Below are 17,316 nucleotides of genomic sequence, written 5' to 3' on the forward strand. Positions count from 1 at the left end.
CTACACTCATTGGCAAGCACTTCTCAAGTGTGTCAATTAAAATTACATATATACCCAATATATATTCTAGAAACTTCTACATTAAATTGATTGGCTACTAACCCTGACAATGTCATGACTACAGCCTTATTATGACAAAGTTCAGGAAGAGGTCCCATGAGATGTCTTCTTGGAGATTCTACAATGTGAAGATTTCTTTGTCCTCAGCCCTACTGAGTAGGGTGAATAACCCTCCCGGGCAGTGATGTGCTCTATAACATAGATGCCTTGGCATCCAGGATTATTCCCAAGTTTTCTCTAGAGATGATTGAATAATTGGCCATGGGATTGTACTTAACTTTTAATGATCTTCTCTGGTTAGCTTAACGTGCAAAAATGTTTAGCGGGGTAGGGGATTAAGGGTATAACCAGTGATTCTCATGTGTCACTACTAACTCTGTGCTCAGGAATTACTAATGGAAGTTCTGGGGACCCATATGGAATGCAGAGGATCAAACTCAGTGACTATGTGCAAAGCAAGCGCCCTATCCACTGTACTAGCACCAGCCCGACTTTCTAATTCCATGTTTCATCTTTCTAGTAACCAATTCTTACCCTGTCAGTTTATTTCCTTAGAATAAATGCAGATTGTGCAAGGGGTTCACAATAATAAAGCACATCTTTACTTAGGATATTAGAATTTAGACTGGAACTCCTAGAAGAAGGGAATAGAAGTTCTTTATTAGACAACATGGGGGTTTACTGCAGCATATTATATAATTACCTAGATCTTAAAATAACCCAAATGGCCTTCAATTAATGTGGGTCAAACTGTGGTTTATCTACAGAATGATTTATTAATAATATAAAATACTATTAGTATATGTAAAAATGATTAATTTCTAAAATATTTTACATGGCATTTTAAATAGAATAATCATACAACAAACCTTGAATTCTGTAAATTGTAGGAATATTTTCATAAAAACACAAAATTTAAATTAAGTCCTGAAACCTCAATGACATCCCCAAATGTTCATTCCTAGCTGAAAAATAATCATTCAGCCAAAATAATTTTTCCTTTTTCAGAACCCTATTTCATGGAGACAACTAAAACTTATCTGATACACTGTAGTGTATCAGTGTAGAAAATTATGGAAATTAATTTAAGCTTCCTAAAAGGAAATGTATCTAAATTTTTTTTTTTTTTTTTTTTTTTGGATTTTGGGCCACACCCGGTAATGCTCAGGGGTTACTCCTGGCTATGCGCTCAGAAGTTGCTCCTGGCTTGGGGGACCATATGGGACGCCGGGGGATCGAACTGTGGTCCGTCCAAGGCTAGCACAGGCAAGGCAGGCACCTTACCTCTTGCGCCACCGCCCGGCCCCTTATCTAAATTTTTAATATAATTTTTATTTTGATCATAGTGGCTTATATATTGTTGACAATAATATTTTAGGTATATATATAAATTTTAAAAAAATTATTTAAGACCTGGACACCAACAAGTGCCAGCTCTAATATGATATCCTGACAACGAGGAAACTGGGAACAACTTGACCTAAAAGCAGGTTATCCTACCTCACCAGCTAACTATAAGACAAAATCAGAAGATTTGTCACCCTTTGGTCTGTCCAAATGCCAAGATCACGATTTACAGATGACTGGCTGATAGAACCATGACCAGACTGTATTTCTCCTGGGACCAATAAAAAAAGTCCTAGTCTAGGGTTTGAGCTATGCTGCACAACAACCATCATGTCTAGTTCCAGAGGTCTGTCTGAGACAATTGCTACAGAATGGGTCTTCTGGAAACAACGAAAGACGCTATTCAAGGCCCCATCCTAGGATCAGCACAAAGACCAAGACCACCAACCACAGAAGAATGATTAAAATGACACTGAGGGAATAGAACTTCTAGAACCACAAAGACTTCATCATAAGTTCCACTCCCTGACCTGTGCAGATACCGAGATCTCTAGATACAGAGGTCTGATGTTATCACCCAGGACGGAGCAGAAGTCTTCCATACACCAGAAAAGCACCAAGGGGAGAGAGTAAATGAACCTGAAAGGAGTGTATGGTTAATCACATGACAATATACTTCAAGGGTGGAGAAACCCTGTATCTCTTAGGCCAAGGGAATTCCTTTTTGAATGACCCCAATATTTACTGTGCCTGTGCAGGAGGGAAGAAAAAAAGGGGGGGAGGAGCACAAAACAATTTTTCTTATTTATCTAGTCTTTGTCGATTTCTTTGTTTTGGTGTGGATATTGAAGTTGTTGTCTCCATTTATATTTATTTTTTTCTTCTTTTCTTCCTTTATGTGCTCTGCCATGTTTTTTTATCTCAAGACCATGGCTTTTATGTAGTGCTTATCTTTATTGTTGGAGTGCTCACTGGATATTTTATTTGACACCTCTTTTTGTTAGGTGTGGTGTTTCACCTTTTCCCCCTTCGTCTCTCCAACCTAGGATGAGAGCCTCCAGAAGGACTCTGCTCATTTTTGGCGTATTTGATTTTTTTTTCCCCAGTTTATTACTTTTCTCTTCTTCAAACAAAACCACATAACTTGATCTAGTCCCGCTTCCCAATTAGAGTGGGAAATAAGGCAGATACCAAAACTAAACAGGGGTAGGACCACTAAGTAGTAAGCTAGGCACAGAGGGGACCACTTATTCTGGCAGCCTCGGGGAATGAGGGAGGAGGATATGGGAGGTAGGACGGGAACAGAGATGGAGGGAGGGCAATTCGGTGATGGGAATTCCCGATTTTATGTTAACATGTACCTAAAATATTATTGTCAATGATATGTAAGCCACTATGATTAAAATAAAAATTATATTTATTAAAAAATTATTGAAGAAAACCAGTTTTCACTGAAAGAAATTTAGAGTCAGAAAGAGAATACACATTCAATAGTGAACATGGGCTTGGAAAAGAAAAACACTGAGAAATGTATTTGGCTTTTAAATATGTTTACAACTATTTCAAATGAAAATTATTACTGTCCTTCCCCACCTTCAGCACCATAAGGTGATGAGTACAGTGCCAAGAGTGGGCATGGCTAAAAAAAAAAAAAAAAGAAAAAAAAGAAAGAAACCCAAAATTATTAAACATAGCTTGCCCAAGACCTATTTTGAATAGTAACGTAACTGAAAACCTTTATTCATTTACATACCAAATGGTTGAAATGGAGGTCTTAGCATCTTTGTTACTTCATCACTTATATAAGACTTTTGTTTTTTGCATTTTAGCAATCAGCCACAAACTTGAATGACTAATGATAGCTTCTTCAGCAAGTATAGTTCCTTAGATTGTAACCTTCCCTAGGGGATTGTCTATTTTCTTGTTTTCTGTACTTATAAGTCTTACTTATAAAACCATAACTTACTTGTAAGACTTAGTGTGTCTTAGTCTATGTCATCAAAAGAGAAAGATCACCATTAAGTTTAATATGTCATAATCATCTAGACTGTTAGGTTCCGGAGTAGGTCAAGACCACACAATTGGAGTAAAGCAAAACAGAACTTTATTCTGTCAGCTACAGATCCTATACTGACTGGTCAGGGTCATCTCCCAGAAAAAAAACCTACCAAGGTCACAAGCCAGCTTATATAGGAGAGGATGAGGAGATTCTAACTTCTGAATATCTTTAAAATATTATCTAGGGTATCTTCCTACTGCAGGTAATACATTTGCCTTGCACATGGTCAATATGGGGCTCGTGGCTGACAGAATAGTTATTTTTCTTTACTCCCAATTGTGTGGTCTTGTCCTTCTACTCTGAAATGTCATTTGATTTTTAAGACAGGAAAACAAAGCCCCAAAACAAAAAACCAAAACAAGACAAATAGTTGCTTGACAGAGAAGCAGAACCATAAAAACCAACTCCTACACAGTTTTCACAAAGCTAAGAGACAAAGCAACTTTGCCACTTCTCAAACTAGAACCAGACCATCATAGGATCCTGGATGAAGGAAAATGGTGAGCCAGGTAAGTATTCTAATTGTTGAATGAAGGTCAGTTTTGGAAGCAGTCAAATGGATCGTCAAGGAAAAACTCAAGACAAAGATTAAGGAAGGATCTTTATTTATAAAGAAGACTGCAAAGCAATACTCCGGCTCTAGAAGGGCACAAAATTAAAAGGACAAACATCATTGGAATGTTCAGGACAAGTCATTTGAAAGCAGAATGTCCCATTGTATCGAAGCTAATTAACAACCTAATCACAGGAGTCAAACAGCAAATTTCTCATATAAAATTTTCATAGAAATAACTCACTCAGCTTGTATCTTCAGGAAAAATCCTGTTTTCTTTCTTGTAAGTGGCAAATACCCCCTGCCTCCCTCCAATTATGGAATGCTTAAAAAAAAAAAAAAGCTAAATGTTTCTTATCCCCCGCGATCCCCCTTCCCCATGTTTAATATAAAGCATTAAATTTACATTTGTAAGCTCATGTAACAGGAAGTGAAGCCTATTTAATCTTTAATCCCAATTTTATCTTACTTTAAGGCTAAGAGCACAAATCAGTAATGTCAACTTGCAGCAGGTTTTGACTCTAGACATTGACAATTTCTGGTAGTAGTACTATTGGTATTATCCTGTAACTAGAGACCACAGATATTGCTAAGTACCCAGGAGAAGTCCCAGAACCAAGAAATTACCCCCAGATGGTACTGTGGAGACCTGAAAGAGTCTAGAGGGAGAAACCCCGAGTTGAGATTTCAGCCTCATCACTTATCAGGTGTGAAACTTGGGTCAACTGATTCAATCACTGTTAAACTTACCTGAGAAGATAATAGTACATGCCACCTTAAAAAACTGATTAGAAATTATGTGCTTATAATCTTATTAGAGTTAAAATTCCTCTGGGAATCCTTGCTAGGGATTCGCAGGTCAGTTTTTCCAGCTTCCTGGATTTTCAGGATAGACCAATCCAAGAATTATGGCTATAAACTTTCTATTTCCAATATTATATATTATCTATATATAATTTCTATATTCTTTGCTTTGCAAATGTTATTTATTGAAAGGACAGGCTTTAAAATGTGCCCCAAATCCTTCGGTTGTTCTATTTAAAATAGCATGTAAAATAGCATCACAAGGTCTTTCCCTCCCTTTATCTACACTTATCTATCCCATTATTTTTTTACTCCTCTAGAAGGGTGTTTCTATGCAGGGATAAAATTTACCACTTTCTGTGCAATTTAGCATTTTATATTAGTTCTTTCTATAATTGTGGAGAAGACTTACTGTGGGTATGCTTGACTTCTGCCCTTGGAAAGGGCTGCTTACTCAGTTGGCTGTTGTCCCAGAGTCCTGAGATTCCTACCTTTACTAAAGGATATAAATGGCTACGTCTCAGGGCAGGAGATATAGCACAGCTGTAGTGTGTTTGCCTTGCAAGCAGCTGACCCAGGATCAATGGTGGTTTGAATCCCGTCATCTCATATGGTCCCCAGTGTCTGCCAGGAGCGATTTCTGAGCAGATCAGGAGTAACCCTTGGGCACCGCTGGGTGTGATCCCAAAACCAAAACCAAACAAAAACCAAACCAAATCAATAAAATAAATGGCTTCGTCTCAACTTAATACACAAACATAGGTTTGGGGCTTCCCATGTGCTTTGCTTCTTTTTGGTATATGCTAGGCAAAGGTTGACAAAAAGATTTACCCTCCCTCCATCAGTTTGCAGGCACTCAGTTTGGCTAAGCTCATCCAATTAACCAGTTCTAGTAGCAACTCTGGATGCGTGAGAATTACGTGCATCCTACGCTACTTCACTGGGAGAGAACATCAAGAGCTTGTATGGTTAGGCACCCTCTCCCTCTGATCTTCTCTATCCTTCTTTCCAAGCCCCTCCCATTGCTGGGGACTGAGTCCATGATGCTAGGGATGGGCTCTGCTGTGAAGTTAAATCCCAGGTCTTCTTCAGATCTGTTTGCTGTGACAAATTTAAACTAGTAATTTGCCACTAAACTGAATCCTGTACGTCCTCTGACTGAATAACCAGGTGGGTAGGTCGAGGGGACTGCCAGCACATTCCACTTGGCACTACGTTCAAGGTCTTATTTAATAACTTCCAATATCACATTTAGTACATTTCTCAAAGGTATTGCATACATGAGTAGATTAAGTCTAATTTTCAATCTCATTTACTTGTGAGATACCAGATTCTTGGCTGCTGTATTCCCCAGCCCCCGAATTAAACAAAACAGTAGCTGCCATTTTATATCAACTGATATCTGAAATACATTTCAAAAACTGGTTGTGATATTGTATTTCTATCTTTTCCTTGGATTTTCTAATCACTACTTTTGATCATATGAACAAGTACATTTCCTACTCCTCAGAAGATAAGATCGTATTACATCTCACAGAGCTGTTGGCTATTCTGGTATTCACAGCCAAATTCAACTGTAATTTCTGCTACAGATAACTAGCTTACATATTTCAGCTGACCAGAAAATTCTTCCTTTGGAATGATAAACTGCAATTTGGAATGATAAACTGTTTTAATGTTGAAAATTCACCGATTTTTCTGTCTTGAGTTTATATTCCCTAATTCGAGATATTTCGCTTTATTTCTCCTCCCGTTAGTATAACTGACGTTTTTTTTTCAAACCAGGCTTCTTGAGAACATTCTCTTCTAGTGATTAATACGTATTTGTTTCAAAAGAGTCTGTGGTTAGCTAAGTTTGGGAAGCGCGATAAACAAAGTCAACCAGATTTATTTATTAGAGAAATTTTCAGAGTTTTTGAGATAACATTTAAACCATAAAGAAACATCTTCAAGTTTCGGATAGTAAGTAAATTTCCATGGGTTACATAAAGTATAAAACTATTCCCGAGGGACATTGTTGCTATTCATTTTGAGGTAACATTGGTTTTAAACACTGTATGTTTTAAGATTACAGATTCAGATCTGTCTATATGATACCACACCATGTCCCCAAGGGCACTGTCATCGGTATACTTACATGGTACAAAATTACGATGCGTGCCCTGCAAGAATCGCAGTATCACAGCTAATGTCCAAGAAGCTTTAAAATATATGACCAACAACTAAGATGCTGAGCATCAAATGAACTGCCATCAGCACAAAAGTATTTAAAATACCAGACAAAAGAAAACAAATAAAAATCATTAATGAATTATTCCATGGAAAATTTATATTATTATTTCGTCAGATAGGAAAGTATCGTTTCTTTAACATTGTGGGAGCTAATTACTTGCCCAATGAAATAAAAAATTCAATTCAGTGTTAGGTTAATAACTCCTTGACTCTTCTATTAACTGAGAGCTTGAATGGCTTGTTTTCTAAAATGAAAAAATAAAGTCTATTCAGATACTAAAAATAAAACATCATTTGGTAAGCAATATTTGAGTAATAAAAATATATCACTATTACATAAATTCAACAAAAGTTTGTTAATACTTTATTAGTATTTTCTAATAGACAAAACATAATGAAAACCAAATAAAGTGAGTATTTTTAGTTCAATAAAAATAACATCCTGATTGTTGTTTCTTCTTGGTTGAAGGGAAGTATTGATCGAATAATCAGGCACACAGTTGACACGATACAATGATATGCACAAGTTATCTTTTTACAGTTCAGATTCTAAGATGTGCTCTTTATATTTTGTCCTTGAATATAGGAACCACACTCCTATCAGCAAAATTGACTCATAAAAAAATTCCACAAGGAGTGACAGTAAAGATTTTTAAAACAAGTCCTTAAATAAAATGATGCAGCAACCACGGAATGTAAGTTGTTAAGAAGACAGTTTAAACTTGATTTCAAAACATTAAAAATTCATTTATTTTACAATTACTCAAATATACATGCATTAAATGAAAATATTGCACAAAACTAAAATTTTAGAATGTAGAAATTATATTCTTAATTTTTTTTTTAAAAATGATTCACTCTCTGGTAGCACTAACTGTGATTCCACACCCACCCCAATACCAGCAAGACAAACTTTAAATGAACAAAGAAAAATATTCCAGAAATTTAAATGTTTGTGGGTTGGTTTTTTAAAAGGCTAACCAAGTGCATCCCTCGGTCAAGTGGCACAATTGTTTCCAGCAACTATTTAGGAGATACTACCTAAAGGCAATTCCCATCTAAGTGCTATATTGAGATCATACAATCAGTTTTTTTTGGTAAATGAACTAGAAGTTAGCAGTGATGGAGTCTAAAGAGCTTATGTGTTATCTGAAAAAAATCACAGAACTGAAACAACAATGGTTAATTTTGAAACGTCCTTGCCTATTGGCACCAGTGACTTAAAATCACATTTGAAAGTCAAATATCGAAAGACCTAAAGCCTCTTCGTGTATATCTTCATAGATGCAGTAAGTGCACTAATGGAATAACTTTAACAGAGTATACTGTACTTGACTTAGGAGTTAAATATTTTACACACAGCTTGACCAAGTCATTCAAAACGGATCATATGAGCATATATTTTTAACATGACCACTGTTCTCTCTCATGTAAAACATAAATGTGCACAGAGAAGTTGCACAGGCATGTACAGAGTGCCACTTGACATCTCTGCTTCTGAAATATATACTCTTTCTAACAAATATTACTTGAAAAACACACTCAAATAGTTTTTGGTCTGACTGCAGTTACCTTGTAGGGCTCTGTTATGAAAATTTGCAATCTTGCGTGACCTTTCTTTCCCTGGTTGATGGCCAGCATTTCTCATATTACCTAGAAACACTTCTTTCCACAAGTATATAGTAGACTCTCCCATGAATTTTTCTATGTAGTACTAGAATTACTTACTTCAAAAATATACTTGAAACGGGCATGGGTCTATTTGAAAATCATTGCACTTGTTGACATTCCCTACAGATGAGTTCAACAGCTTCACTTTTACATCCTGGGGCATAGGAAGGGGCCAGGGCAGGGCAATGCTGAGAAAAAATCTTTTTCCATCACTGAAAATAAGGATCTTTTCTCATTTGCAAATTAAAATCAAAGAAATTTCACTTATGTAATTCTGAAGACATGCAAGACATGCTGAATACATGCATACAATAAGTATGCATTATTAATAAATATTATTAATAACAGCACTATTAATAAATATGATTATAACAGCGTTAATAAATATGAATATAAAGCTTTAAAGAAAGGCTTTGTTCTATTAATAGGTTTCACCATTGAAGTAGGATCTCAGTGGAAACCAAACAGTAATATCTTGTTCCAATCTTAAAGCTCCCAAATAATTGGGATACCAATAATCTGACCTTTAATCTTAAGCACCCAGGCGTTCTTTTAATACCAGGATTTTGGTTCAGTGGTCTGATAAGTAGCTTCACTATATTAAGGTTTTAGTGTTTAATTTTCTCAAAACAAACAAAAAAGGCTGACATGCCCAAACCCTTAGTCAATGGAAGTATTCTAAACTATGCGGAAATCTTGCATTCTGGGAATATGAGCTCTTCCGATTGGATGATGAAAAACAAGAAAACTATAGGAAATGCAGTCTTCAAAATTGGAAAAGTTATTTTGTTGGCGTCGGTATAAAATTATTTTGGGGGCTTAAATGTATATATATTTAAGGGGTTTTGCCAACTTGCTTTAGTTAGTAGAATTTTATATTTTGCAAAATATAAATCAAAGCATATTTTAAAAATATTAGGATCTGTTTTCATTATTTTCATATATGTACACTGTAATAGATTAAAAAATTTATGTTTACATATGACTAAATAAGCTCACTTAATCCTTCGATAGACTGATTTTTGCACTTACTAAATATGTATAGATCACACAATTTAAAATTGTACATGATATTTTAAATAGTATATTGTATTTTTACTTTTCATGTTTTTAGGACAGAATGTATTTGGCAGTTCCTTGAACAAATTATACCCCCTACTGTATAATCAGTAATCTCAAGATAAAAGACTAGAATAATTTTGAAGCTTAAACGAGAACCACCATATGCTTCTTTCTGCACACAAAATGCCAAAAGAAGACGGATGATGGCATAATCATTAAGAGTCAAACAGAGTCCTTCAGACACAAAGGAATCAATAAAAAAAGTTATGCCAATGAATAACAATTCCAATCAAACTTTATGATTGGCTTTATTTTTATAATATCTTTAGTCACAAAACGATAATTCAGATATGAAGGTTAGTACTTTATACTTTCAGGACATTCTGTCATGATCCTCAGACTTGAAACAGATGTTTCAAAGACTGACCTGGCTAATCTACACCGTAAGAAATATGTGACAAAAACCTAAAAATCATTATTCAAAACCATACCCTCCAAATGATATATTGCACAGTATCCCACTGTTAAATAAATTAACCAATTTATCTGCGAACCATTGTTTTGTGCTTTCCTTAGCTTTCACATACACTCTGGCACTTTGTCGTCACTGGAGCAAGCGATTCGTTTGAAGAGACTGATGTCATTCTTGCTTGAGACGGGGCAGGATCCTCTCAAAGATGCAAACATATGCACCAAATCATTAAGACTCTGACAGCTCTCTGGTGGTGGCTGAATTGTAGACAAGGATGAGAAGAACCACAGTCTGATGGATGTATTAATTATCTACTTGGAGACACTAGAGACTGGTGCAGACACAACAGTATGAGTTAAGCCCCAGAAGATCCATCCAAGATTCATCTTGGAAAATGAACACCAGCTTCACTGAGAGAGGGGTCACCTTTTCTGTGAAGGTGCTTGAGTTTGAAGTTTCTCTTTATATTTCTGCATATGTTTTGACCGTGAATGCAGTTTGTTGAAAAGTTCGCGGAATTTATACTGTGGAAACAAAGTTTCCAAAAAGCCTTCCAAGAAGACATACACCATTCTCCTATTTAACTGGTTGTGCTGAAACATTTCAAAAACACGAAGAATACCTTTCCTTGTGGTCTCAGCCCCAATAATGTGCTTCAGTTCATCTAAATGGAGAGGGAGAAAAAGAAACAAATATCATTGATGAAAAGAAACTTAAAGAACTAAACATGCATTCAATGAAATACAAAACATATAAAGTTCAAAGCAGAGTAATTGATATTAGGTACTTGCTCATCTACCCTCAGTGCTTTTAGTTTTTCAAGCAACTGTTAACTTCTCTGACCACCCTACTTAGACCTACAGTTCACCGATACTTTCTATTTCCTAACTATCACCTCCACATTTTCCAACACACTATTTTTCTTTCTTTTGTTTTTCTTTTTTGGATATTTGGGTTATACCTGGTAGTGCTCAGAGGTTATTACTGGTTCTGCACTTTTGCAATCAGGAAACACTCCTGGAGGTCATATGGGATACTGGGGTCCAAACTCACCCAGGCTGGCTGTACACAAGGCAAGTGTGTCACCACTCTACTATGGCTCTGGACCAACTTTGTGCTTTTCACTAAACTGATTTCCATATTCCCCCAACAGGCTGTAAGTTCCGATAAGATAAAGTGGGCACGGTATACTGTCAATGAATATTTACTGACTAAACACAAGTTAAGTACAGCTGCACAACTCAGTCACATGATAGGATGATCTGGTTTATTAAACGACCAGTAATATATTCAGTTATTGTTTGTTTTTCTAATATACCACTTCCATAATTTTCTTTCTCATCTTCATATGCAACAGGTTTGGCTAGAAGGTAGAATTAAAAGCATGTGGCCATTTTTTTATTTAACTGACAGAAGAAAATGTTGAGGAAAATTTAGGATAAAGACAGTTCTAAATAAAACAGAACGTAAGAGGAAAATAAACAGGCATTTTAGGTTATTAGCATGTTAACACTGATGCTGCAAATTGTGTGTAAATTAAGCCACAGTCAAGTGTGAGCCACCCGTGGTAGCAGTAACATGTTAAGGAGCTCAATAACTATTTTTCATTCTACCATTAACCTAAAAGCTAGGTATGTTCAAAGTTATTTATAAAGAAACAAATCAATCACACAAAATTCCTTGTATCATATCTCTTACTGAGAATAGCTGAAAGGGCCAAAGTGAATCTTAAGTTTGTAAGAGAGCTGTGTTCTCAGAAAGTAACTTAAATGAGATAGCCCAAATGCCACCAGGCCTACTTTCCTTGGGACCATATCTTAAGAAATATTGATAATGGACCAACTTCTATTTAGACTTTGATACAATTTGTTCTCCTAAGTGGCATAATCTTCTTGAAAGTCTGATATATCTTAGTCTTTTTTATTGCTTTCATCTGTCATATATTTTATTCATTATCAGTGTTATTCTCAGAAAGCTTCCCAAGCAGTAAAGAGCTATCAATAAAAGCATGAGTTTTCAAGTCACCAAGTCACTCAGAGCTGAGTCAGAATCCCATCTGTCACTAGGAAGCTTTAAACTTTGGGTGGCTAACTTCACTTTTCTTAACTTGTTTCCTCACATACACTGGCTTCATAATACTACTGTGATGATTTATTAACAAATGTGTAAATTAGGATCAGTGCTTAGCACAGTGCTCAATATGTAAACCATCCAAAGGGAAGTGAGGAAAAATCAAAAGGAGACTTCTGCAAAAGATCCAGGTTTGATGACTGTTGCTGCATGATCCTCCAAGAAACCAGAGTGAGCCAGAACAGATCTCCCAGCGATCACGGTTAGGGTGTGGCCCCAAGCAAAAGAGGGGAAAAAAATCCATACAATATAAGCAGTTAAAATAGCATCTTTAATACCCAAACTGCAAAGAAATTACACAGAAGACATTCATAAAACATATTCACTCACCTGGCATAATTGAAAGTAACTTTGTTTTTCCTGCAATTCTTGTTCTCATTCGAATAGCTTTATCTCTGCATGGCACAGTCTCTGCTAAAATGCCATTCGGCCAAAAGGCATCTCTTTAAGGAGAACAAATAAATTTTATGAACTTTTTTCCATTTTCTAATGATATCAGTTGACAAACACAGTTCCAATTTTCTACAAAATACACTTATGTAAACAGAAATAGTAAAAATAGATGAAGTTTCATAGATAATTCAATGAAGTGACAAAATGCAGGGTCTAATTTTAGGTATAAAAATATATACACAAGATAACTAATAAGGGAATTCATCCCTAAAATAACTCACAACACTAAAAAAATTATTTTTTAAGTATATTTTTTTGTTTTTGTTTTTTGGCCACACCTGCTGACATTCAGGGGTTACTCCTGGCTATGCCATCAGAAATCACTCCTGGCTTAGGGGACCACATGGGACGCCTGGGGATCGAATCGAGGTCTGCCCTAGGTCAGTCACGTGTAAGGCAAACATCCTATCACTGTGCCACCACTCTGGCCCCCAAAAATATTATTATTTAAATATTGAAATAAGAGAAAGCAATACCGCAGACTAAAGTAGACCTCTCATTTCAATGAGATTGAACATTTTATCTAAACACAACTGTACAAATTCTAAATTTCTATACCTTAAAATTAACCTCTCAATTACCTTATACAAAGTCTACAGGGTACCTTCTTTTATCATCTTTGATTCAATCTGACAGCATGCTTAACTTTTAATTGCTAGTTCTGGGAGCAAGTAAGAAATTAATCAAATAACCGTCCATCTATGAATATGAGCTGAATGACTAAGATAAAAAAAAAAAACCTATCTTATCTCTAACATTGCTCTTAATTTTGCACATTAGAAAAATCTGCAAACATTTTAAAAATCTTTATGTTCAGGAATTCCTCTAGATCGACTAAATCATACTATTATAGACAAGATTCAACCATAGCACTTAATAAAATTCTCCAAAATTCTATGTGCAGTCAAAGTTGAGAATAACTACTCCAGCAAAACATCACATTTTAAAATTTAAAATAGAAAGTAACAGAACTCAACATCCAATTTTTGGAAACAGTATATTTTAGTGAGAAGAAATAAAGTACCTGCCTCCCACTTTAAAGTATAAGAACTTTATGCAAGCTGTGTATTTCACTAGCGCTTAAATTCCTCTTAACCAAATAGAGGCAAAATCCTATCTCATAAAAAAGAATAAAATCAAAAAGCATATAAAGTAGTTGGCAGAGTGTCAAGCAACGTGTGATTAATATTGATATTTCCCTTCCCATTTCTATTACTTCAAAGTACACAATGCCATGAATATTTATGTCTCATATTTCACTTTTAGTAAAAAAAAAAAAAGATCCATTATGCTGTGCTTTCCCTGCAGGAACTACACCTTAACTTGGTCTCTAGGTACAAAGGAGAGGTTCAGAATATTTTCATGGAAAGAACATATAAAACTCAGAGGAGCATCACTACCCTTAATTTGTATTTTCAAAGATTCAGTAAGAAATTAGATCATAGTCAGGGTCACACATATATAAATCTTTCTACTTTTTAAAATCAAGAGTCAAATTTGGTAAAGAACAACTGATATTTTCAGTTCTACAGCAATATTTCAATAATTCAAAGCCACATTATTGTGTTAAAATGCTGTCTAATAATAGGGCCAGAGAGGTAACAGCGGTAGGGCGTTTGCCTTGCAAGCAACTGGCACAAGATGGACGGTGGTTCGATTCTGACATCCCATATGGTCCCGAGTCTGCCAAGAGTGATTTCTGAGCAGAGCCAGGAGTATCCTGAGCAGTGCCGCAGGGTAAAAAACAAAACAAAACAAAAAGTTGTCTAATAACATTATTTTTATCCTTTTCTATCTTAATTTAATGAAACAAAATCAATAGGTTCAATGGGACAAGTATTTATCACAGTAAATATTTTGTTATTGTTGTTTTTTGGGCCATACCCAGTGACGCTCAGGGGTTTATTCCTGGGTATGGGCTCAGAAATCGCTCCTGGCTTGGGGACCATATGGAACAAAGGGGGATTGAACCTCGGTCTGTCCTAGGCTATCAAACACAAGGCAGACGTCTTAAGGCCTGCACCACTGCTCCGGCCCCTTATCATAATAAATTTTACTTATTTTACTAATTATAGTTGTTCATCAAAATAACTTTATGGTCATAACAAAAACCAAAAGCAATGACGTTCATTAGTGAGACCAATGTTAATTAAGCCCTGTGCTACCTGAGAAAAATAACACTGTCTCCAGACGTACCTGAAATGTTTCACTAAGTCAGCTACTTGCTCTGGCGATGTCATCCAGTCAACATGGTCAACAATTTTTCTGAAAGTAAAGACATGTAATTACAGTAGGAATGTTTGGGAAACAATAAACATTTTCGTGAATAGCAAGTTTATTTGCACTTCAAGCACTCATGAATGAGCAAATTGTTTTATGATATGAAAAACCCAATCAAGAAAATTTCATAAACACTGAACAATCTATTACATGAAGTTACCAATGAAGAGTTAAGATCAGCTCTAAGATGGGAAAGGAGAAAATATACCTATTAATAGTATCACCGTATGTAGCTCTAATAAGCTGCTGAAGCAGATTTTTTATATTCCTGCGTAACCACTGATTCCTCTCTTTTAAGTCGAACACTTCATCCATGAGGAGCAGCATTATCCTAAGTGGAATATTATCATCCACCTGAAAAATATAGAAGAAACACGATCCATATAGAGTGGTCCCTTTTATTTATGTCTTATTTATTAGAACAAAACACACAATTAATATAAACTATATTTGGGGGAAGGATGACTCAGGGGGTTGTATTTATTTAGAATCTTCATAAGAGCTAAAAACTAACACAGAAAAGACATCTTTCACTAAATTCTTATATCCTCTTTCAACCTTTAACAACTAAATATACACCTTAATGAAGTTAAATTTAATTAATGCTGTAAAAAAGTAAAAGGCTACAATGCTTTGATGTGAAAAAGTACATGTAAGGAAAAAGTTCATGTGTATTTAGAACAGTATCAGCTGCCAATAATTTTAGAATTTTTTCATTACTAATCAATGTTATAATTTAAATTTTAACTAAAGGAACATACATTAAACTTTCTTTTACTGATTTGTACAACTTCCTTTTCACTTTTTTTTTTTTTTTGGATTTTGGTGATGCTCAGGGCTTACTCCTGGCTATGCACTCAGAAACTGCTCCTGGCTTGGGGGATTATATAGGATGTTGGGGGATCAAACCCAGGTTCGTCCTGGGTCAGCTGCAAGCAAGGTAAATGCCCTAATGCTGCACTATCACACCAGCCGCTCCTTTTCACATCTAAAACCAATCACTTAAACTAACCCAGAAAAAATGGGAGGCAAGCCTGTTTCATTATAGGAGCAATATAAAAGTGCTCTAGTCCAAAAACCAAGTCCACTAATTAGAGAAGACTGATTACGACAACAGTGATGGACCAGAAATCCTAGAACTGTAAAGAGAACTCTCTCCTAGTCTTCACCCTATGACTTATGCAAATAACAACATCTCCAGCTAGAGTTGGGATGCTATCACCCACATCTGAGTGGAAAGTTTTCTGACACCATAAAAAGACCTTGGGGTGCGCTAAATGAGTGAATATGGAGCCTGTGAATATGGCACCATGGCAGTATGCTTCAAGGGTAGCAAAACCCCATATCTCTTAGGCCAAGGGAATTCCTGTTCTAATTTATTTACTGTGCCTATGTAAAAAAAAAAAAAAAGAAACACAACCCTTTTTAAGAAGTTGCTGGTCTGGGTTGTTTGTTTCTTCATAGCTGATGGTTTTGGTTTTTGGCTTATTACCTTTTTCTTCTTTTTTCCCTTTCTTCTTCCAAATGGATATTTATACAACACCTAGATGGACTCCTCCCATATCTTTTCTTATATCTTCAATAGAAAGAACCACATTACTGGAATCACCTTGATCAGCCTCATAATTGGAGGGAGAAAAATGGATGGTGCCATTTTTTTGGACAGTACCAAGATCAGACAGTCGTATGTTCATTTGGTGGGAATAAAAAATGATCACAAAGGTCACAAAGGAGAATATTGTGTGGTCAGTGTTTTTGGATACCATTTGTTGTTTTAAATAACATCAAATCTGTATTTACTACATTCCAGGATCTATTCAAAACTTTATTGTAAAATAGGCTTCATATTTCATTTTTGGCTGAACAGTATTTCCAGTGATATAGTTGTGTAGTAGGCCAGCCTAGGACAAGGTCCCAGCACAGTGCAAGGTACCCAGGAAAAAGTAAACCAAAAAGGTCCTACATTTTCTATTTATGATATAAATCCATTCTAAGTCAAGAAAGATCTGTACATAATTATGTATCTGACCAAAATCCAATATTTCATAGTATGCAAAACTAAATGACAAAAAATGTCAAAGTCAAATAGAAAATGGGTGATACACAAATCATTAGTAAACATGTGACAAGGATCCCAAAGTTTCAACAGTTCTAGAGAAATGAAAATCTGTATGATATAATATCCAGTATGAC

The 17,316-nt window shown here is 35.6% G+C and overlaps 1 protein-coding gene across 1 annotated transcript in view; it reads right to left on the reverse strand.

Annotated features, from left to right (window-relative positions):
* Positions 1 to 7,406: 7,406 nt before the first annotated feature.
* SNX13 (sorting nexin 13) overlaps positions 7,407 to 17,316 on the reverse strand; it is a 90,424-nt gene continuing 80,514 nt past the window's right edge. Inside the window, exons 23-26 of the mRNA XM_049785706.1 lie at positions 15,332 to 15,477; positions 15,040 to 15,108; positions 12,721 to 12,833; positions 7,407 to 10,924 (exon numbers count right to left, since the gene is read on the reverse strand). Of these exons, the coding sequence (XP_049641663.1) occupies positions 10,683 to 10,924; positions 12,721 to 12,833; positions 15,040 to 15,108; positions 15,332 to 15,477 (570 nt within the window). The 3' untranslated portion in view covers positions 7,407 to 10,682. The remainder of the gene's footprint in view (positions 10,925 to 12,720; positions 12,834 to 15,039; positions 15,109 to 15,331; positions 15,478 to 17,316) is intronic.

Source organism: Suncus etruscus, chromosome 13, assembly GCF_024139225.1.
Source record: "Suncus etruscus isolate mSunEtr1 chromosome 13, mSunEtr1.pri.cur, whole genome shotgun sequence".
NCBI lineage: Eukaryota > Metazoa > Chordata > Mammalia > Eulipotyphla > Soricidae > Suncus > Suncus etruscus.